This window comes from Punica granatum, chromosome 3 (genome assembly GCF_007655135.1).
Source record: "Punica granatum isolate Tunisia-2019 chromosome 3, ASM765513v2, whole genome shotgun sequence".
NCBI lineage: Eukaryota > Viridiplantae > Streptophyta > Magnoliopsida > Myrtales > Lythraceae > Punica > Punica granatum.
The window spans coordinates 12,325,383-12,349,104 of NC_045129.1; the positions used below are offsets into that span (position 1 = coordinate 12,325,383).

The 23,722-nt window shown below is 36.1% G+C and overlaps 2 protein-coding genes across 2 annotated transcripts; one reads left to right on the plus strand and one right to left on the minus strand.

The window, feature by feature from the left end:
- Nucleotides 1-934: 934 nt before the first annotated feature.
- Nucleotides 935-5,126, minus strand: LOC116199500. Its single transcript, XM_031529869.1, has 6 exons — nt 4,847-5,126; nt 3,597-4,428; nt 3,085-3,503; nt 2,447-2,516; nt 1,342-2,350; nt 935-1,199 (listed from the first exon to the last, which is right to left on the minus strand). Exons 2-5 carry the CDS (start codon nt 4,304-4,306, stop codon nt 2,287-2,289), a joined length of 1,263 nt encoding a protein of 420 aa, XP_031385729.1. The 5' UTR covers nt 4,307-4,428; nt 4,847-5,126; the 3' UTR covers nt 935-1,199; nt 1,342-2,286.
- A 13,144-nt stretch (nt 5,127-18,270) lies between these two features.
- On the plus strand, nt 18,271-23,687 carry LOC116201523 (long chain base biosynthesis protein 1-like). The gene is made up of 13 exons (XM_031532785.1): nt 18,271-18,396; nt 18,530-18,696; nt 18,803-18,897; nt 19,292-19,383; nt 19,573-19,666; nt 19,750-19,822; nt 19,903-20,035; nt 20,395-20,569; nt 22,339-22,479; nt 22,565-22,660; nt 22,763-22,904; nt 23,018-23,145; nt 23,294-23,687. The coding sequence occupies exons 2-13, from the start codon at nt 18,591-18,593 to the stop codon at nt 23,462-23,464; spliced, it is 1,446 nt and encodes a 481-aa protein (XP_031388645.1). The 5' UTR covers nt 18,271-18,396; nt 18,530-18,590; the 3' UTR covers nt 23,465-23,687.
- The last annotated feature ends 35 nt before the right edge of the window (nt 23,688-23,722 follow it).

Sequence of the window (23,722 nt, forward strand, 5' to 3'; positions counted from 1 at the left end):
TCGTCGCGACTTTCCGATCGAGATCGGCAAGCTCTCTATATTAATAACCGATAATCGTCAAGTATAATGGGAACCCAGAAGATCGGAAATACAATCCAAGCGAGCTCACAGGCTCAACAAGAAACTGGCACACTGCACGAGCCCAACGAACATCAAATTATCAGCTAGCTATCAACTAAAACTCCCCAAGTCAATAAGAATTTGCCTCTGATGATGACTTGTTACAGCTTTCCTGCGCAAGTTCTTGATCCCCAACCAAAGGTCTTCCTTCAACAGCTTTACTAATAGGGAGGTCCATATAGCTTTGACTATTGTAGGATTCCCAATTTGCACCTATCAACAATGGCACTTGCTAGTTCTCAATGCTTCCCAAGTGCTTGACACAGTAAACAAACAACCCTTCAATGCAAAATCAATTTATACCAAAATACCTTTGATGTTGTTTCCTTGGTCAAAGGAGTCTGGATAGGTAAAAAAAATTTCGCATTAAAAAGTGACTTTATGTAAGACTACTTTGAAATACCGGCATCGAGCTTTCTCGCTCTAACTCTAAGACAAAAGGCCATAACAAAAGGGTTTTCGTGAGGGCCGCCAGCTTCGGATGATGGATAGCTTTTTTTTTTTTTTTTTTGCTGTCGATAGTGTCCGACGCCGTAGCAATCGACTAGTCCATCGAGTTGTGTATTGTACGGCTTAAGACCTGCCAATTAAACCTCAGATGCCAACTTTCGAGAGAATCAAACCCTGGACCTGACTTACTGTTTGTTGTCAGCTTACCGGCGGGTCCAATCTCTCGTTGGTACGATAGATAGCTTTTGAGCACAATTGAAGATGGATAGAAAAAGAGAATCAATTGGATAAGAACCTTCAAAGGTTTTAAAGAACTGATCGAGGACGCGTATATTTATTGAATAATTTAAAGTACTCCGTGATGAAAATATAATATGTAGATCGGGCAGTCAACCATCACATGTACTTCGCATTAAAATAAGTTTTGCGAAGCCAAGGTATAGAACACTGCAAAAGATGGGTCAAGTGAATCTTCCCATTTCAATTTGGAACGACTCTCGCACATGACTGTTGATTATGCACTGATGCCGCCCGCTAAGCTACTGAACAACACTCCCTTGGAGTTATGGACGATTGGTACGCCTTGACCCACTTGCTACCCAGTTTGCAGCTCATACTTACGATTCTTCCTGTAAGCTTGACAAATTAGGATCCAGAGGGACGAAATGTAACCTGCTGTAAGATACTCCGAATATATCTTTGCTAGAACGAGAAAGAACGAATAAGAGTATACAACTAGAATTCATGACCCGTGTAATGTATGAATCTTACCCTTTCTTGCTGCCATTACAGCGGTCATCCCTCGTGCCATGCATATAGCGAGGTGTATTCAACTAAAGGTTCATCATCCTTAGAAGAGATATCATGGCCGGGGTCCGAAGGACCATTCTTTTAACAATAGGGACGGGATTGTCAACCCAGACCATGAAATACTTTGTCATTGAAGTTATGATACTGAGCTGCAAAGTTCAACTTCAGCTTGAGAGAATTCAGAATACAGGGCTTTGTAAGCTTCTCCTTTGATGCAATGGCCTCCTGTTGTCGAAATTCTCACGCAACATGACTTGATGCCGGAGTACGCCTTTGGACTCCCTCCCACCCACCTCACGCTCCCGCAAGTAAATTGGCAAACCGGGGGACTTCAGTCTCCCCCGCAATTGAACCGGCAAAATTTTTCCATGACTTGCAAGCAACAATTTGATACCGATATGAAAAGTGTTATAGTCCTAGTCCAACCAAAAGCAAACATGCGCCTAAACGAATAAAAAGTTATCCTCAAGCAAATACTTGTTCTTTTTAAAAAAATATACTCTTTTTTTTATTAAGATAAGCCATTTTCCGACCATTTTCATCACTCGTTCCGAATGCAACTGCACGGCAAATATCCATTTTAGCCAATTAGCAAAATAAAAAGAAAATGAGGCATACGACAATCTCAGTAAACCTCATCATGAATTATGATCAGCCTATGTTCCATTCATTCTGGATTCATATCAATCTCATGCCTCAACCTCGACACAGTTTATTACAACCGCTAGCTTACAACATCAGGCATAATTTCTATTTATAACAATCTTAAGAATCCTTAAAGATAAAAGTTTCATCAATTTCTAAATAGAATGTATATATACAGGCAACTGGTATATAATGGACAATCAATAGAATGGATAGGCCTGGCCTCTGATGTTAGCTAACAAGATCATGGAAGTACGCAGTTCACCTGCGCCGGAATTTGGGCCTAACAGTTATGACCCCCGGCCTTATCTCATCAAAATGGTATCTGCATAACAAGGCCAGAAATTAAGAACATAATCTGCAATCAATTGGAAAAAGTCGGGAGAAATAACAGCTGTTTCTGCAAGTTATATTATCTTACCCATTTTCATTGAGAAAACTTCTCACGGCTGCTGGAAGTGCAGCTCGCCCTCGACTGTGGTTGCCAACCCCTACAGGATTTATTGATATCATATTATAATATCAGCGGTTTAGCACCCTCATACCCACATAATTCTCAAGTAGCAATCACGATAATTACAGTAACCTAACAATTCTTACAATAAGGTCTCTGCAATCTTTAAGATGATAGAGCAATATGCCTTTTATTTGTACCATGACAGTCTTTTCTCGAAAACTCAGGCTTCTGTGTGATATATACACAAATTCATAACAAGTTTAAGCTTTCAGATCAGTTAATTATGTATATATACCACTTGGCAACAGTTTTAATAGCTTAAACGCGCATATCGAAGGCAAGGTAATGCATTTGTCACAAAAGAATCCCCTCATCAGTATGCTTATATAATGCTCGAGGTGAAATGGAATAGAAGTGAGATGTAAATGAGTAGGAAAAGATATTCAAACCCAATCTTTAATAACACGCGAAAATTATGGAAACTCATTGCTTAAATTGGTAGACATAGTGGTATACTATAATTATTACTTCACAATATGCAATATCTCACCGGAGCAAAACTGATCTTCTGTTCTGGTAATACAAAGCATCAATGTTCTTACCTGTGATGACTTGCAATGAAGATGATATTTGCCTGGAAGCATGGGACTGAGTCGAGTTGTCAGTATCTTTGCTTATCAAAGACTTGACTGAAGAGGACCAGACGTCGGCATCCTTCTTCTGAGATGGTCTATTATTCCTACTGGGAGATATGGAGCGGTTAAAGGATATCTGACTTTCGATTTTCTGAAGGTGTTCTCTCAATACTTGAATAGCTTCAGTCGCATGAAGACCGTGTAAATCCAATTTCCACACATCATTTCCATCGTTCCTAGCGCGTAAAATCTCCATTGCTGCCTGAGAATTAAGCCTTTCAGCCACCATCCATTCCTCGCAAGCCTTGAGAGAGTGTTGCTTTGCAGAACTATGATCACCTCTCAGAAAGGCATTTCTTGCTGCCCTTGAATGCTGAGATGCCGATCTATTAAAGGAAATAGTGGTGAAACCAGATTACAACATTAAAAAAGAAATGATAGAATATGAGCCATAATAACAAAAAAATCATCAAGCATACCTCATCACCCTTATTGCATCTTTACGATATCTCACATAAATATCTTCATCCTCCTCCCACTCAGGCTCAAGAGGCAGGGATTTCAAATCTCCGAAAAGAAATTTCGTTCTAGCAGTTTTACCACAGTCGTCCTTCCTGGAGAAATCACATTCATCTTTAGAGCAGCTTAAGAGCTCTTCTGGATTATGCACTGGAGTTGCAGTAAGGGCACTGGGATCTGCATACTTCCTTGAAGGAACAGAAACTTCTTCTCTTTCTCTTCCATCTTCAAAGATCCCAGCTAATACCATTCCTTCAAGCAAGATTGAGGCCTGATTGATGTCATTATCAAGAGCTTTCACTATGTATCCAATAAAGCCACCATCAGCCCAACTGTGAACTTCTTTTAGCTTCTTCAATGCCGTGGCATTACTGTCTTCTATAAGTGGTTTATTGTCCTGAGTTTTACAGGAAGCGCCCATATGAAGCTGTCTCTGGCCGTTCCTAGCATCGGGCAAAGTCGGAAAGTTGATGGGAGACGACAGAGTCGATGAGGAAGAACGATTCGAGAAGTCATTCTTCCTGTTATGGTTTCCTGATGCAGGTAATGAGCCAGGGGACCTCATCGTAATAGGTGGGAAGGGGTCCTGTTCGAGAGGTTGCTTTTCTTGCTGCTTAAGAGCAAAGGCAGCCCAACCTGAAGGTTTGTCCCGGGTTCGTGACGTATTCATTTACTTGCCTTCATGCACTTTAATCTTCCGTCAATCACTTCGCACTCAAATGGTCAAACCCCTCCCCGGCTAACTTATCAGTAGAATTATCAAGAATATGCCTCTTATTTATCCTAACAGAGCTGCAAACAACATAAATCCAGTGAGACCGGCCCGACTAAGTACAGGGGACGCAGATAAATGGATCCAAACACTAACCAGCTCCAACCTAATATATCCCGATAAAACTGCAAGCTCAACTGTGCACACTTTAATAAGGGAAATCCACCATTATTAGCCCAAGACAAGATGGTAGAAGGCAGGCCTATTATGCAGTCCAGACACATAGGTTGTCTCATGTAAAAATTATGCAGCAACAAAGGGCATTACTAAAATTAAACATGGAAATTGCGCAGCTGCCTATCCGATTAGGCCAACCCCCATCTTCTACCAGCTAGTAAGAACGTCAAACCCCAGCTCTAATTTCAAAGGGCAACAGACAACACGATACAGAGGAAGGAAAAATCAAAACTTTCGGAATCGAATTAACTTGAAGCAAACCTGCTAAAGGCGACGCGGGAAGATCAAACGGGAGGAAGAGGAACCAGGGCGTGAATCGAGAGAAGAGTACGAGATCGAACGGCCGGAATTGCTGCAACAGAACCGTGGGAACTCTGGGCTCATGAATCGGAGCAGCGCAGCTTCTCATATCCATAAAATCGATTTGAATCTTCTCAAGGAGCACGAGAAAGGGGATTGAAAGGCCGTCTGCTTCTCTCTGAACGGAGGAAGAAGAGGAAGAAGCAAAGCCCCGGCCGCCGACAAGGAGAGGGTCAGGATGTCTGTTCAAGCCAAGCCTTAAGAAGGGAGGCAACCTATGAATTTACCGATTTGTCCTCGTTTTGACCACTCCCACTTCCCACTCAAACTGTCAGCAGCTACAAATTATTTGTGTGCTATTGATTGATTATTTCGGCGTGTTTCATGGGAGTTAACTGCCAATTTAATTGTCGGCATGATTTAATTTTTTAAACACTCTTTTTCATCATAATAGTCTTCAGATGTTCATCGCATTAGAAGAAATAGTCATCCGTAAAAGTGACATTCACTTACTCTGATACAATTTTTATTTTATCGGAGAGCATTTAGGTCTTAGTATCTATTTCAAAAGCTCACGTTAATAGATTACGACATCGAGTTTCTTATACTGTTGTCAAAAGTTATAGGACAACTACTCTCAACAACAGTAATTATTTTATTTATATTTTTTCTATTATATTCCCAATAGAATAATTCTTATTATTTGCGTTATACATAAGTTTGAAAATAGGAAACGACTCGAAAGCCCGCCTTTGAGCTTCATGGTGGTAGAGATAAGAAATTCATTTAGTTTCGGGGTTTGAATTTTACTTCACTCCGTTCCAGCCTAATAAGGACAAAAGTATATATTATATGTATATAAATTATGAAAAATTTATTATTAAAAAATTAACTGTAATAATGATTAGAAAAAAGTAAATGTAATAAATTATTATTAAATATGAAAAAAAGATAAGAATATATATATATGGTGTAAAAGTAGATATGTAAATTTATTATTAAAAATCAATTTTAATAATGGTTAAGAAAAAATATGAGTGATGATTTATTATTAAATGGGAGGAAAAAATAAAAATAAAAAAGGTTTGTTTGTTTATGGAGTAAATCATACTCCATTTAACTCTATTTTAATTTTTACTCAATTCAATAATGTAATTATTACATTTTTATCTTTTTTTTAATTATCACTCATACTTTTTTCTAACCATTATTGTAATTAATTTTTTAATACTAAATTCTCTCAATTATTTATTACATTTTCCTCAATTCAACAATACAATCATTAAACTCTAAGAGATTTGGCCTAATGGTAAAGAAGGAGCTCACGTATCCATCCGATCCAGGATTCGAAATCTCTTGGTGCCACCGAAGTGCCTTAGGGGTGATTACTCGCTCCGCACGTCGTCGAAGCTTCACGGAGCTCCGGAGATTAATCGGGCGAAACCTGGCCACCCGGGTTAGAAAAAAAAATACAGTCATTACTTTTTTTTATCTTTTTCTTCAATTTAATAAAATTCTCTCACATATTTTTTTCATTATTACAATTAATTTTTAATAATAAATTCTCTCAATTATTTTTGTCTTCATTCCGTAGAATTAAGTAGAATCATACTCTACTCCGTTACAAAAAATAACTATAATGATTATGTGATAAATTAAAGGAAGAATGGAATTTGAGTAGAATATTATTTGGAAACCAAACCCCACCTTATCTTTCCACCACTTTCAGGTATAAGCTTTTAATGCTCCGAATCATAATTTAGACACAACCTACTTTGGAGATAATGCTCCGTTTGGTTTCGTAATTAGATTTTAAAATTTTAACTCTAACTGTAACTCTACTCATTGCACAACAAAAATTAACTATTCAAAGTAAAAAAGGTGGGCTCCATACATAAATCCACATACAACTCTATTATACTTAATTCAATTTTTAATACTAAATTCTCTCAACTATTCATTACTTTTTCTCATAATTCAACAATACAATCATTACAACCAAATTAAAATCAAAACTCAACTCAACTCAACTCTAAAACCAAACACACTAAAAGTCATCTCAATTTCATGTTTTATTATATAAAATTCTTTCAAAAAAAATATATGAATTATGGTATAATTAATCTTTAGGATTTCAGCTGATATAAAATAAAAAGGATTATAATAAAATATGACTATTTATATTTATACTATTTTGAAGAGAAAAGAGTGTGCCTGATGTAACTTGTGTTTTTCGAAATTGCCCATATTACTTGTACTTTAATAGCCGAAAACCATTTAATCTCTACTATTATAAAAAGATAAGAAGGTAGTTTGTCTCGCTTTCACTTGCCGAAAATGGCCATGCTATATATTATCCAATTAATAAGGATCATTGGATTAAGGTTAGAAAAGTAAATTCAAAATATAACCACCAACTACCTCTATTTTATGTCCTTATTTTCTATCCATCTATTTCTCTCTCCAACACTTCCTCTCTCTCTCTCTCTCTCCTTCCTCAACTTCTTTCTATGACAGTGCTCCGCGCAAGTTGCAATTTCCATTTTATTTTCATTTTAATTAAATTTATTCAATTAATTTCAATTTCAAAGTCAAATTTCCTGAATTTTCACGAATGGAATTAATTGTTTTATATCAACAACTTTATGCCGAGTAAAATACACATCAAATAAAAAATATTTTTGTGTAAATCTCGACCGCAGCGCACGCTTACGTCTAGTTAAGACAAATAATAATTTACTAACAATAATCACCTGCGAATTTATATTTTTCACGCACACTTCTTTTTTTCTATTATTTTATTTTCAATATCTCTTATTTCCCTCTTTTCAACTTCCTCTTGGCTACTCGGCTAATTTTGATGGGAAACTTTTTTTTTTATCTGTTGTTCTTTTACTTTTACTATGTAATTTTAAGATAAGTAGTGTTAATGTATTTCGCTAATAACTGTTTTGTTCTTTTCTTTTGGGTGAAATAACTGTTCTATTCTTTCAATTAGACAATTGACCCCCGCTCCGCATGGGAACAAAATTATAAAAAGACTTTAATTTTTTAATGAAATTATGATTTATATCTTATAAGTAGGATATTTATAGATGAAACAGAAGTTTACGGGAGAGAAATAGGGAAAAAAGGAAAGAGAAGGAAGAAAAGAAAAGAAAAATAAACATGGGGAGAATGTGGGTAAAGGGCCAGTGGGGAATTGAGGGGAGAGTAGAGAGAGAGACCATCAAAGAAAAGGCAGGGTGAGGGAAGAAAGTAATAATAGACAATTTTACCCTTAATAGTTTCCTAATTTATTTTTGTTTGACTAACATTGAGGGATTTTGTAATTGTTGCATGAGACCAAAGGTTTCCATTACAGTAGTATGAGTAGTATAGATAAAATAACTCTCACATGACCTAACTAAATAAAGAAATTCAAGAAATATATGGAATCTTTTGAGTTTTGATACTCTATTTGATTTTTAATCTTCTATATGTAAAATGCAAAAGGAAAAAGGATGGCAGTTGGGTAACTTTCATTATCTCTAAAATTCCCATTAGAAATAAAACAAAAAAGTTCATAGCCATTAGATATTGATGAAGTTATGACTATACTAGTAATTTTAACTTCTTTAACTGCGCATTCTTCTCTCTTCCCTTAGTTTTCTCCCCCTTCTCCCCCTTTCTCTCACTCCTCTCTCACGTTCAATCCCCAACTGCCATTTCTCACTCTCATATCATAAGTTCCTTTCCTTTAAAAGAAAATCAATTTTTTAATTAATATTTTACTTAATGAAAATACTTTTATAATCACATCGAAAAAGAAAATATTTTTACAATAATCACTAAAAATCCCATACATATTAAAATTATTATGAAAAAATTAGATTTTTTTTATGAGTAAACTAAAACTTATTGAAATGGCATGTGTAACACCAGTTATATCTTTTAGGGCACGCTTGGTTCGTAGGAAATGATAGGGAACGAAATGCATATTCCGTACGAAATACTCATTCCAACGTTTGGTTCATGGGGATGCAGAATAGCTACATCAGGTCGAAATAGGAATCTGGCTTTCATAGGGGATAGGTGTGCCTCCCTTGAATGTTCGAAATAGCTATTGTCCATCCCGAAAAAGGTATGAAAACCCGAAAATACCCTCAAGTTTCTTCACTTATTACAATCTCATGCCATCCACTTCTCATGCTTCCCCCGATCGTTTAGCAAAGCAAACCCGAAGCTGAAAGTGCTCGATCCCTTCTCCGGTTTCATTCCTCCCTCGACATCTCAAAGCTCACTCTTCACCCCCATTCCCCGCTTGAAGCTCGTTCCCCTCACTCTGTCGAAGTTTGAAGCTTGCACTCTACCCCATTCTCCGTTCTAATTAGGTTTGTCTCGATGCTACCCCCAAACCCTAGAATCTTCGAAGCCTTAGCAGACTCGAGACACTGCCGAGGGTGGAGCTGCCTCTCTCGCTTTGATCGAATTGCCAGCGGCCGGCCATTCGATCAGGGCAGAGAAGCTTAGCTGGGGCTCTTTCTCTCGGGCAAGCCTGGGGGAGGAGTGACGAGTGTGAGGTTGGAGAAGAGGTTCTCGTCGAGTGGGAAGACGCCGTCGAGGGATCAGGTGAAGGTAGAGGTGACAAGTCAATGGGCTGGGACTGGGGTTGGGGAGCAAGAGGTCGACCTTGACCCCGTTCGTGAGCGATCTGGACGGCGGGAGAGTCATGTACTATTCGTCTTCTTCATGTTGAAAAAGATGAATAGTGCATTTTTTTATTCTATTTAATATAATATTTTTATATATTTTAAAAGAAAATCAATTTTTTAATTAATATTTTACTTAATGAAAACACTTTTATAATCGCATCGAAAAAGAAAACACTTTTACAATAAACTCAAACTTATTAAAATGGCATGTGTAACACCAATTATATCTTTTAGAGTTTCTAAGGGAGACAATAAAATGTACTATATGCCGTGCGTAGCACGTATAAGTGTCTTGTTTATGATAATTGCTAAAAAAATCTATACATATTTAAATTATTATGAAAAGTACAGGTATTTTTTATGAGTAAACTAAAACTTATTAAAATGGTCTATGTAGTATGGGTTATATCTCTTAGAAACTCTAATAGAGCCAACAAAAAGTACAATACGTCGTGCGTAGTATAGGTACGCATCTTATCTTTCCATATACGATTAACATGTGCAGTATGGGTAGGTTATCTCTACTCTATATCTATCTATATATTATATAAGTCAAATTGACTCCCACAAACATTTCATAAGGTTATACTTGATAGGGTTAGAATTGTAAATTTGCTTCATCTATTAATAATTTTGTTAAAACTGCTTATATTATTTTAAAATTTGAAAAAATACAAAAAGGATTTTATCTATTTATATTAATGATATAATTGCAAAATCATATTTTGATCATCGAATTCATATATCAGTACTCTCTATATATAGTAGAACACACTATTTAATGTATATAAGAGCAAGCTCCTGCAAATTAATATAACCTATAAAATTGTTAATCAAGAAGTGATAATAAATGAAAAAAATCACTTTCTAGATAAAATCCAATCCAATACATAGATTAATATATATATATATATATATATAAATAATGATCTAATATTTGTAATATAAATGACAATGCATAATATCATAAATATGACAAATTAAATTTTCAAACTAATATAATCTAAAAATTAATAATTCAGAACTGATAAATGTAGAAATCGCTTTTCTAGATATCATTCAATCCAATATGTAAATTTATATATATATATATTTATATAATTCTGCTAAAAGTTTTTTATATAAATGACAATGCGTAATTTCATAAATATAACAAATTTAGATTAATGATGTTAAAATTGTCAACATAATCATTAATTAAATGACTTAAAAGCAAGTTTGGTTTGCAAAAATATGAATTAATCAATAAGTATCTGAAATGAAAATCTTGTTGAGATTTAGAATTCCACATTAAAAAGTTAAGAGTAATTGAATGGGTTTATATAAGATTAAGTTCCACAACCTATTGGCTCGAGATTTTGGGTTGAAGATGAGTCAAATCATTTATAGTTCAAGTGGGAATTTTACATATATCAGTATAGGTTATACTTCCGCGCGCCTGTATAGGCTACCTCTTCGGGTCTAATGTCTATTTGTGTTTGGCCCGAGTGTGACCAGATTCAGTTTTGAGGCAACTAAAAGTGCGACTCATATTAGTCAAGCTCGAGTGTGAAACTCGTGATAATTAGTTTGCTTTGTCCCCCCTTGCCCAAGCACATAAGAGAATATCCCGACTCGTGGTCAGTTGTTGAGAGCAGGTGTCTAATGTCTATTTGTGTTTGGCTCGAGTGTGGCCAGATTTAGTTTCGAGGCAGGTAAAAGTGTGCCTCATGTCAGTCAAGCCTGAATGTGAAACTCATGGTAATTAGTTTGGCTTGTCCCCCATCGTCCGTGCACGAGAGAGAATACTCGACTCGTGGTCACATATTGAACCACACATTGCCACATGAGACAACCTATTAGCCTAAACTTTTGAATAGAAGATGGACCCAGTGAAAATTCAATATGGTATTAGAGTTTAGGTTACATATATGCACGCCCACGCATGCTTGCACACCAATACCATGCCAAGTCTAGTATGTCCGAGAGCAGTCAAAAAAGCGACTCGTATTAGTCCTCCCTTACCCGAACATGGGCAGGTGTTAAGAATGAATCTCACATGGAAAAATTAAGAGTAATATATATATATATATATATGGACTATAAATAAAATATATATAAGAAGTTCAAGAGCTGAATATTTGTTTTAAATCCATCCAATATATAAACAATTACATAAATATTCAATATATATATATATAATACGATAACATTAGTTGAAAATAATTCCATAATCGTTCAAAATTAGTCGAAGACCAGTAAAGATTTTTGTTTGAAATTTAAAATGAATCAATGATAATCTCTATTGTTGCAAATATATTTTCCAAAAAGAATTATCATCATATCAAGGTTGTCACATTCGAGAATTTATGTAAACTTAATAGAGACCTTATAAACTCGAACAGTAAATCATATCATAAACTCCTAGCTTACATACTATATATTTCTAGTTATAAATAAACTAATATAGTTTCAATATAAAATATATCTCTCGTAACAAGATCCAAAAAATTATATGAGAATACTGAAATATGTAGTATTTCCATGATCCCATATAGTTTTAAGTCCAATGGACACTTATATTTGTACTTCATAATTAAACAAAAAAAAAACTATATCTCAAATCAAATACCTTCGAATTCATAATCCAAACAAAAAAAGAAAGTAGAAGTAAAAAATTTTACAGAAGACAAAGGAGCGAACCAAATAAACAAGACAAAAAAGTATCCTAAAATATAGAAGGTTTTCCATGATTTTAATGAAATAGAATTTTGAAAAATAGAAATTTTTTTGGGTAAGTTAAAAGAAAATAGAAATTTAGCTTTACTTTAATAAGGCTTTTGGGTAAAATACACTCCCCTCCGATTTTGTTCAATAACACTCCGCCCATTTTTAATCAAAATAGGCACTTCATCCTATTGACCTTATTGACTTACAAGATAAATTTCTTTTGACCCCAACTTTTATTTTCTTTTCACTTTCATCCTAATCCTTTGTTCTTTTAAATTATTTTCATCTTCAATATTGCACAGTTTATTCACATTGATTTTGTTGTCTGAAGTTTTTGATAAACTTATTAATGTGCATTATTTTTAAGAATAAAAAAACTTTAAAATAAAAAAGAGAAGAAAGCAACTCTTCAATAACCACTAAAGTTCTCAATGCGAGAGTATCCAACGATGCGGCATCCCCTCCTCAAGATCGATATTCGAAACCACTATATTTGTCACTGAAAGATCATGTCCACTATTAAACACTCGTGTTTCACGGCCAATGCCATCAACACTCCCACGAAATTTCGAACCACCATTTTCACGGTTTATAACTTTGGGTGCTGGTGTGAATACTAATAAAAGTTTTCAGATACCTATATGATGGGGTATGTGCAATCGGCAAGCTTCCACTAACATTGATATCTTAAATTAGGACCAAAAAATCACAATATTGGGGATATCAGAAATTACTGATAAAACCTTCATCCCCAAATCTAACATTTAGAGGTCCTAATTTAATATATCAATGTTACAAATGGAGCCTTACGGATTGCAAATACCACATCATAAGTATCTGAAAATCTATAATAGTAATCACAACACCAACCAAGATTATAAATAGTGAGAATGCTCGTCCAAAATATCATGGGAGTATTGGTGACATTTACCGCGAAACAGGAGTGTTTAATAGTGGGCATGATCTTCAAGTGACAAATATAGCTCTAGATATTCAATCTTGATGAGTGGATGACTCGCCATAGACACCTCGCATTGAGAGCTTTAATGGTTGTTGACGAGTTGTTCTCTTCTCTTTTTTATTCAAAATGCTTTTTATTCTTAAGAATAATGCACATTAATAAGTTATCAAAAAAATATAAACAATAAGATCAAATTGAATATATCGTGTAATGTTGAAGATGAAAATAATTTAAAAGGACAAAGAAATAAGATGACAGTGAAAACAAAATAAAGGCCGGGGTCAAAAGAAATTTATCTTGTTAAGTTAACAAGGTCAATGGGGGTGGAATATCTATTTTGATTAAAAATAGAGTGGAGTGTCACTGCGCAAATCCTTCGGTGAGGGGAGTATATTTTACCCAAGGATCTTTTTAATACTCTAATAAGGCTTGGATTATATAGCAGGCTAAATTTATGGAATATGTATTTTTTTCTTGGAAATCAACAAAATAAACTGATATATAAGCCGACTAGGTATACTTGATTGCATGACCTAAATGCGTAAACTCGTAAGAGTTTAAGAGTTATTTCGAAAGGCCATTGAGTTTATGGTAGTTTCCAATTGCATAGCAAGTTAAATTGATTGCATGACTTATGATAAGGTACTCTAATCTCATATTGGAGAGGCATAAGGTTTTTGGCCTTTTATTAGAGCAAAATGCGCCCCTTTCTCCCAACAGGTGCCTTTCAAGGGCAAAATCATGCGAACCGGGCCCTAAGCAGCTAATACCTCTTGGCGAGCCTCTCCATGGCCAAGCCTAAAGGTGTAAGCTCGTAAGAATTTACGAGTTAATTCAAGAATTTAACGACCATCATTATAATAAACTATAATTTTTAATTCGCGTGTTACACGAGTAGTTTTTCTACTGAGAATTGTTGGATCTTTTGCCTTTAGATGTAAGATTATAATTCTTTTTTTTATCAATGAAGAATTTTATGTTTTTCTAAATTAATTATAATTTCAATGTGAATAAAGTAGTTTTCATCAACTAAGTAGGATCCAACTCTAAAGTACAAATAATTATGTCGTCATTTTATGCAATTAAATGATTAATTTGTTATACATATATAAATTTTATCTGCTAAATAAAATTTTTCGGATAATTTTAAATCTTAGGATATTTGTATTGCAATAGTCTAATAATATATTGACCTTTGTACTTATAAGTTTTAGTTCTTTCATAGATTGTATAATTAACTAATTACTTGAAAATTAATTTTTTACAAATAAAATTTTTTAGATTGGGGCAAGAGTACCTGCATAAATTAATCCAAATAAAGTTTTTTCTTTATCTTTTTTATTTTAAATACAAATAAAATTTTCAAGATTAATGGAAAAAATACTTAGATAAATTAATTCAAGTAAAGTTTTTCTTATTTTATTATTCTTAAATTTAATTTAATCTAAATTAGATCTAGAAGTAAATATTTAGATATTGACTAATCTAACCATGTATCAATAAATATTTACTTTTCTAACCCTATTTATTGCATAAATATTGATATTTTTATCCCGATATAAATAATTACCTTTATAACCCTATTTATTACATGTGATACAACTTTATATAATCTAGATTGTAAGTGACGCAACGCAGATCACGGTTTCTTGCGCCTAAATTCGAATTTAGACTCGAAGGGTTGTGCATACGTCTAAACCCTAGCGATATGCTGAAAACCAAGAGTTGTGCAAACTCAAAGTATTATTAAACAATAAGAGTTTTTGAGATATATAGTTCTCAATTCTGGTACATTGAGATGGACTATATATATGCCTAAGAAAACTAAGAAACTAAAATACGAAATTAGAATCTATGCCCTTACTATGTAATTTCCTAAAACAAAACAAGTAATTATTCTAAAATTGGAAACTTTAGACTCTTGACTCGAACTAAAATTGCAAGTAATATATAATTCTAAATATATTTCTTACTAAATTAAATATACTACCTAATTAAGATAATAATATTCTCAATCTATGGATCAAGACATCTCATCTTCTCCTTCCACATCACGAGAATATTTCCTTGATATATCCAAAATATGCTTCTTTGGGCTTGGACTTGTTGATACAGATATGGGCTGAAAATTCTCCGCGTCATTCTCCCCAACTTGTGAAAAACTCGTCCTTGAGCTTTCGATGTGCTTCGAGTATTGTAGTTACCATGAAGTTGAATCGCTCGTATGGATGGATCTTCATTCACCAAAGCTTCAAATTCCATATGTGAAAATGTTAATACCGATGACACCTTTGGGAACTTCTTTTCAAAATATAAATTCTTCACAATCAACATAGGCAACTCATGTGATTCTAGAGTTTAACTCATTCTTCACCTCGATATCATCTTCCTTTACAGGACTCTCGACAATCTTGGAAACTTCCTTAATCTTCTCCTCCTTGCAATCGATTGGCATTGGTCTCTCATCTTCCTTTTCGTTTCCATGGTTACTATTCAGAATTTTCTCTTACATCGCTAGATGAATATTCGCCTTATCACTAAGATTTACCTTAGCCCTTTTCATAATGATGTTTTGCAAAATTAGCAAAATTTTCTCGAGTTTATGTTCTAATTTGTTCCTTGAATTGCAATTCGACCTTAAAAGCTAAGCTGCAAGCTTCAGATAAAGTCAAAATCACATTGTTCCCCGTTCTTTCTTGTATGTCAGGATTTAGGCCTTTCAGATAACGCTTAATTTTGATATCTTCACTTTCCACTAGTAGAACGCATTCAGCTAAGCGAAGGAATTCCATAGTATACTTTTCAACCGTCCTAATTCCTTGAGAACTTTGCTGGTACAATTGAATTAAGTACTCTTCATACTCCAAGGAAAGAAATATTGTTTTTAGAAATCTTTTCATACATCTCCATGTAAAAACCGGATCTAACGTGATCTTGTTGCAATCTTTCCCACCAAGTAAAAGCTTTACCTCTTAAGCGATAAACCACTCGATCTACTCCGCTTCTGTTATCAGGGATATCATAGTAATCAAAGAAACAATCCACATCGGAAATCCACTGTAGAAGATTCGCGTCGCTTACTCTTCCATCAAAAATAGGAATTCTTCTTGGATGGTAATCTCCTGGATCCCATAGAAATCTTTAGCTTCGCAATAATTCACAACTTGATCGTATCCTCCATCTTGATATAGTCTAGCATTGACTTGGAGTGTACGATCGGCCAAACCGCGTCGAACAACAGACTCCTCACAAGGAACAACTTGATATGCCCGACGTCCGTCTCCCGCATTCTAACCAGCATGCAAACCTAAAGCTCCAAGCATGGTACGTAGCTCCTCGAACCTTTGGTCCAGTCTTTGCTCAAACCTCCGTTCAAGAGTCCGCTCCATCCTTTCGATCCTCTGCTCCTGTGCTTGAATCGCGTCCACCTCCTACTCTTCCGCATTAAGGTGGTTGTGAATCGCCTCGTCTGCTATGATCAGATATAGGCAACTCCTTCTCTGATACCAACTGACGTAGCGTGGATCACTGTTTCTCGCGCCTAAATTCGAATTTAGACTCGAATGGTATAACACACGTCTAAACCATAGCGATATGCTGAAAATCAAGAGTTGTGCAAACTCAAAGTATTATTAAACAATAAGAGTTTCGGAGATATATAGTTATCCCTTCTGGTACATTGAGATGGACTATATATAGGCCTAAGAAAACTAAGAAACTAAAATAGGAAATTAGAATCTAGGCCCTTACTATGTAACTTCCTAAAACAAAACAAGTAATTATTTCAAAATTGGAAACTTTAGACTTTTGACTCAAACTTAAATTGCAAGTAATATATAATTCTAAATATATTCCTATCTAAATTAAATATACTACCTAATTAAGATAATAATATTCCAAATCTATGGATCAAAGACATCTCATCTTCCCCTTCCACATTACTAGAATATTTCCTTGATATATCCAAGATATGCTTCTTTGGGCTTGAGCTTGTTGATACATATATGGGCTGAAAATCCTCTGCGTCAGTAAGGATGTATGAAACGATTTTTTTTATAGTTGTATGAAAACGATCCATACGACTCGGAGCATGAAAAACTCAAAAGATATAAATTAATTGATAATGTATAGTATTTCCACAAAAATTATAATTCTGCCGCAAAAAACATGTTCATAGGAAATTGTAAAGGGAAAAGTACAAAAACCTCCATTGTGATTTGAGCTTGAGACAAATTGGATCTCGTGATTTTTCAAGAGACAAATAACACCATATAGTTCACTTCATGAGATATAATAGACATCACCGTTAATTTTTTGTCACTTTTGGTCCTCGAACTTTTTTTTTCATTATTACCCTCAAACTTTCAATTTTTTTTATTTTTTTTCAGTTTGGTCTTAAAATTCGAAAAAAAAGGGGAAAAGGGCCGGGGCCGTCAGTTGGCGATCTCAACCCCACCACCGAGGTTGCATAGAGAATGCCAGCAACCATGGACGTGGGGTCGTGGCCGCAGATTGGCAACCCCACCCCCTAATCGATCGGGATCTCAATCTCGAGATTCTAGTCGATTCGAGGGCTAGAGCCACCAATCAGAGATCCCAACCCCACCCTCGAGATTTCCGGTGTCCTCTGTGGGTGTTCGCAACCTTGGTGGTGGGGTCGGGGTCGCCGACTGGCAGCCCAAGCCCCTTTCCCCTTTTTTCCCCCCTCAAATTTTAGGATCAAATTGCAAAAAAAGTTGAAAGTTTGAGGGGAATAATAATAATAAAAAGTTTGAGGATCAAAAGTGATAAAAAAAAATTAACGGTGAGATCCATTATGTCTCATGAAGTGAACCATAAAATGTTATTTTTCCCTAAAAAAATTATATAATTCAATTTGTTTTAAACTCAAATCAGAAATGGATTTTTGTACTTTTTCCAATTGTAAATTGTGATACGCGAAAGTGTAATGTCAGGGAAATTGTAACTTTTCCTAAAGTTCAGGGGCAAAACTGCATTTAACCTAACTATCCTTTTGACCTCTGCATTTGACCCTGAATCTGGGGGAAACCAACCGAACCATGTGACCTCCGAAACGAAGACTCTTCCAAATCGTACCATTCGAAGGCGGACGAATTCAGACGGAGGACGGAGCCAAAGAAATCGAGGTCCCAATCCGAATCCACACATTTATACCACGATTTCAATCCGTATACTTCCTCTTGATCGGTTGATTGATTGGTCGATCGATCTTCAAATTTGCGATGGATGATTCTGTTGACAGTTCCAAATGCTTTGCAGGAACCTGCAGCTGACTGGTGATTTCGCGCCGCCGGTTGGTCTGAGATCATTGGTCGTGAAGATGGCCTCTGCAATTCTGAGCATGGCGAACGCCACCTTGGATTGGGTCACCATGGCCTTGGACGCTCCTTCAGCTCGGGCTGTCGTTTTCGGTGTGCACATCGGCGGTATGTAGTCTCTGGCTTCGTAGAATTTTGCTCTATGAGAATGCGTGACTTCAATGCCTGTCAAATTTTTGAAGCTCATGTCTGGTCCTTGTGTTCCTACGAGCAGGGCATCTGTTCGTGGAGGTTCTGCTTCTGGTGGTAATTTTTTTCTTGCTTTCCCAGAAAAGTTACAAACACCCCAAGCGGCCATTGACGGAGAAGGTTGGCTAGCTTTATCATATTGTTGATCTCTGATTGCCTTTCGTAACGATTGTTTGCTCTTGCACTTGTGGTTCACCTCTTCGATTATTAGTCTTAATGGATGTATAAAAAACCATATCTTTTTGAGCTTCGAGTATTTGTTTCCTCAGTAAAAGATCAGGCTGCTGGTTTAAGCTATTATCCTGAGAGTAATGATCGGTAGTGTAAAACTTTGCCCCGTTCTCTTCCACATATCTAACAAAATATCAAGTGATCTAATTCTTCCTCTATGCTAAGATGAGAAGAAATGTCCATTGTCCTAGACCTTGTTTGGTAACCTTGCCCTTTGTTCGCCCTGTATTTTAATGTTACAGTTTTATGATTCTTCTCTTGGATGAATGCTTTGTTTCTGCAGGAAATTGATGATCTGTGTGATGAATGGGTCCCAGAACCTCTTATTCCGCCGTTGAAGAAAGAATTGCGGCACGAACCACCTGTTTTGGAAAGGTAAAAAAGAATCAGTTCACAATTTTTACTCGGGATTTTTAGCAACTTCATTGATCTTCCGATCCCATATTGTCAGTTATCACACACGGTTTCATATCTTTTATTTGCCAAAAATAAAAAATTTCTTACTCCAAAGCACTCATTTTCTTTCTTCTTTCAGGTTTGTACTCACAATTCCCTTTTCTGCAGTGCTGCAGGTCCGCACGCATTGGTCAATGGCAAAGAAGTTGTGAATTTTGCTTGTGCCAATTATCTTGGATTGATAGGGCACGAGAAGCTGCTTGTGAGAAAAATTATTCCTAGCATCAATACATGATCTGCATGGTTATTTTCCTCTTTGTCACTAACGTTGGCATTTTGTTTCAGGAGTCATGTATGTCATCAGTGGATAAATATGGTGTCGGTTCTTGTGGCCCTCGTGGATTCTACGGGACGATTGGTGAGAGTCATGTTAAAATTTTTGTGTAGGTGAGATATTAAGCTTCTGAAATGTCTGTAAATCTTCTTTTCCTTTTGCAGATGTCCATCTCGATTGTGAGACCAGGATAGCCAAGTTTTTGGGTACTCCTGACTCAATTCTTTATTCCTATGGACTTTCCACCGTGTTCAGTGCTATTCCAGCTTTTTGTAAGAAAGGAGATGTAATCGTTGTGTAAGTATATTTCTCTCTTAATCAAGCTTGTATATTTTAAATGAGGTGCATCATTAATGTCACAGATCTATAAAAATTAGCTAGTCATTGGTGAAATATGAATTGGAAGTCACCGTATCATCCTATCATATTGAGTACTTTATTTAATGAATGTGATTTGTTCAGCGATGAGAAATTCTTACATCTTAGTTTAGTGACATTTCACCTCCATACATGCCTGATTCTCACTTCATAGCAATTATCTTTTTCAGGAATTTTGCCCTTTCCAATTTATGGAAAGTGGCTACTGCAATCTAATGGTTTGGAGCTTCAGTTTGGTCATTTCACAAATTTATTATGGTATACTCTTTTATGTCCAGGGATGAGGGAGTTAATTGGGCTATACAAAATGGATTACAACTTTCAAGAAGCACGATAATTTATTTCAAGCACAATAGTATGGAATCTCTACGAAGTATATTGGAAAAAGTAACTGCTGAGAATAAGCGAGCTGAGAAGTTGCGACGGTATATTGTGGTTGAAGCTATTTACCAGGTACTTATATATATTTGGATAAGCAGTTTTGAGCTTTGAAAACATTTGGATAGTACAATGATCAATTTAATAGTGCTATTCAATTAGAATACCATGATAGGTTGCTAGATCTTCCTAGTTATGGTGAGGAAATAATAACTTTCCGTGCTTCCTCCACTTATAATGAAAGTAGGTCGTTTACCTTTTTTTTCTTTTAATAGTAAAATGCAGATTACCCCCTGACCTTTGAGCTTAGTTGCAAAATGCCCTCAATCTTTATACCCTCAGTCTAATTTCTGGCCACTTTTCTAGCTAAAATTGGTCACATGCAGCTCATTTGACTTTTATGAAGGGCAAACAAGTCAATATGTAGCAATTTATTGAATTGTAAATAAACAGAAAAAAGACGAGCAAAATTAGGCCACAATTTTGCGCCCCTCCACCCCAGCCATCTGCTGAAACAGCTTACCTGAAAACCTGCCATGTTTGCTTCCTTGCTTCGTTGAATGCTTCCACCAGAATGGTACACCCATTTCCACATTTACACCAAACTCCCCTAAAAAAAAACCCAAAAACAGAGCCAAAAAGCAAAGGAATTTTATATTATTTCGCCACGAATGCTTCCCTGCTTCTTTGACACCCTCCCCCCCTCTCTCTGTTGTAAACCATAATACTACTAAGTTACCAAGCAAAGCAGAAGAAGAGACATTAAGAAGAGAGAGAATGTTCCAACTTAAGCAAGATCAACCTCCATTTCATTTATTCATGATTGTTGAATTAGGTTTATCATCACCAACACCAATCTCTCGTTTTTCTTAACTTCTGCAATCAACCTCTGATTCCCCACAACAAGCTCCACAACTCAAAATCCCAACCTGGGCCCTGGAAACTCCATGGAGGTGGTGTGCTCCCGCTGTGCGAGAATTATAAGAGCCAGAGGCTGATGGAGCCCTGTGTGGGCATCCTAGGCTTCTTTGTCGTCCTTATGTTCGTCACCGTCTGCTGCTTCTTCTACGTGGATGCCCTAATTTTGCTTACGGACATTTTTTTTTTCAATTCAATGAATTGACTTTTTTGCCTTCTAAAAAAAGTCACGTGAACTGCATGTGATTTCATCTGGAAAAGTGGCTACAAATTAGACTGAGGGTGCACCATGCTCATTTTTGAATAGGTCAGGTGGCATTGTGCAAAGTTTTAAAGGTTAGGGGGCACTGTGCAATTAGGCTCAAAGTTTCGGGGCAATCTGTTTTTCTCTTTATTTTAAGTGAGCGTTAAAGAAGTCAATTCTCATACAAACTACCCATTGTACGATGGATATGGACACGGCACAAACTTAACTGTCAGCGCAATTGTAGGAAGGTCTGAAACTTTTACCACTCTGAGGATTACAATTGGAACATGGCTATGTTAACTTTGTAATAGTCTGCAATAGGTTTGCTGGTTTCTTTTCCTCTTTGTTTATTTGTGTTGTTAGAGGCTCAGACATTCTTTGAAGTTGTGATTAAATAATTCTATGCGCATATGATGTTTGCATTTCTAGGAACTTAGGAAGATAAAATGTGGATGGTTTTTATTTTTAGGTCCTACGGTTCTGTGGCTGCATTACATTCTCTTTAAGTATCTTCAACTTCCTTTTTCGTATTAGCAATCAGTGACATACTTAGAGTCCTCTCCAGTCGGAAAGATTGCTTATTTGTGAATTCCACAAAGTAACTATTTTGTGACGTCGTTTTTGTTAAGATTAAAAACTGATATGGTTTCATGACTGAGTTGAGATGCTTTATTTGCAGAATTCTGGCCAGATAGCTCCATTAGATGAGATAATCAGACTCAAGGAGAAATACCGTTTCCGCGTTTTGTTGGATGAAAGCAATTCCTTTGGTGTGCTTGGATGTTCTGGAAGAGGTCTCACTGAACACTTTGGTGTTCCAGTATGTTCTGAAGGCTCGAGTCTTCTTTGCATTCAGAGCAATATATACATATGTATAATCAGTATTCAGAATCTGCTGTCTGCAGGTTGAGAGGATAGATATTATAACTGCTGCCATGGGACACGCATTAGCCACGGAGGGAGGATTCTGCACAGGAAGTTCTCGAGTTATAGATCATCAGGTATCATGCAAACACGCTGATACTGCTGAACATATATTATTTGCCCTTTTCTCTCTACTGGTGTGCCTCAAACTCAATGACAAACCCAATAATCTCTTGCAGCGATTGAGCAGCTCTGGTTATGTGTTCTCTGCGTCTTTGCCTCCATATCTTGCATCCACTGCAATCGCAGCTATCGATGTCCTAGAGGAAAATCCTCAGCTCTTAACGAAGCTGAAGAGCAACGTCGCTGTGTTATGGAAAGGTAAGTTCCTGGTTTGTCTCAATCTCTAGTGGTTATGTGCCATATATGACTTGGAACTTATCCTTCTGACTTTTGAAATTCTTGGCCATTGTTCGGTCCGTGAACTCATGCAGGACTATCAGACATTCCAGGACTCTCATTGGCAAGCGATCCAGAATCACCCATAGTGTTTCTTAGACTGGAAAAGTCGATGGGCGCTATGGAAGATGACCTGTCTCTGCTTGAAGATATTGCTGATCGGGTAAGTGATAATAATAATGATAATAATAATAATAATAATAATAACAGGTTGCTGCTAAGACCTGTTGTTTTTGGCGTAGCTTTTAGAGGAGATCATTTTCGTTCCACAAAAATAATAGTGGTAATTATTATGGGATGAGAATGTCTAGGTGCTGAAGGAAGATTCAGTGCTCGTTGTCACTTCGAAGAGATCAACAATTGACAAATGCCGTTTGCCTATGGGGATAAGGCTCTATGTTTCCGCTGGCCATACTCAGTCTGATCTCATGAAGGCGGCTGATTCACTGAGGAGGGTCGCAGCCCAAGTGCTCAAGGGTTGAAGCTTTACGGTTTTGGTTCTCTTTCACAATAGGAATTTTCACTTCTCTTGCCTGAAGCAACAGTTTTGCCGATAAATTATGTCGCCGCTCCTTGTGATTCTTTTTCGCGTTTTATCTGTACTGTCGGTAACATTCTGCTGCAAACAATTCAAGCTCATCAGCTCGTAAACGATAAGTTTATGAAGCTATTGAGGATCATGGAAGACAATTTCGTTTTCATCCACTTCGTCAATGTTGATCGCTTAATTAGGCGATCAT

Excerpts from the sequence above, each read along its gene's own strand:
- LOC116199500 (XM_031529869.1), bottom strand. The coding sequence starts at position 4,306 with ATGAATACGTCACGAACCCGGGACAAACCTTCAGGTTGGGCTGCCTTT. Across the intron at positions 2,517-3,084 it reads TTCATTGCAAGTCATCACAG|GGGTTGGCAACCACAGTCGA; the intron begins GTAAGAACATTG and ends TAAATCCTGTAG. Across the intron at positions 2,351-2,446 it reads AGTTTTCTCAATGAAAATGG|ATACCATTTTGATGAGATAA; the intron begins GTAAGATAATAT and ends CTTGTTATGCAG.
- LOC116201523 (XM_031532785.1), top strand. The coding sequence starts at position 18,591 with ATGGCCTCTGCAATTCTGAGCATGGCGAACGCCACCTTGGATTGGGTC. Across the intron at positions 22,661-22,762 it reads CTCGAGTTATAGATCATCAG|CGATTGAGCAGCTCTGGTTA; the intron begins GTATCATGCAAA and ends AATCTCTTGCAG. Across the intron at positions 23,146-23,293 it reads TTGAAGATATTGCTGATCGG|GTGCTGAAGGAAGATTCAGT; the intron begins GTAAGTGATAAT and ends GAGAATGTCTAG.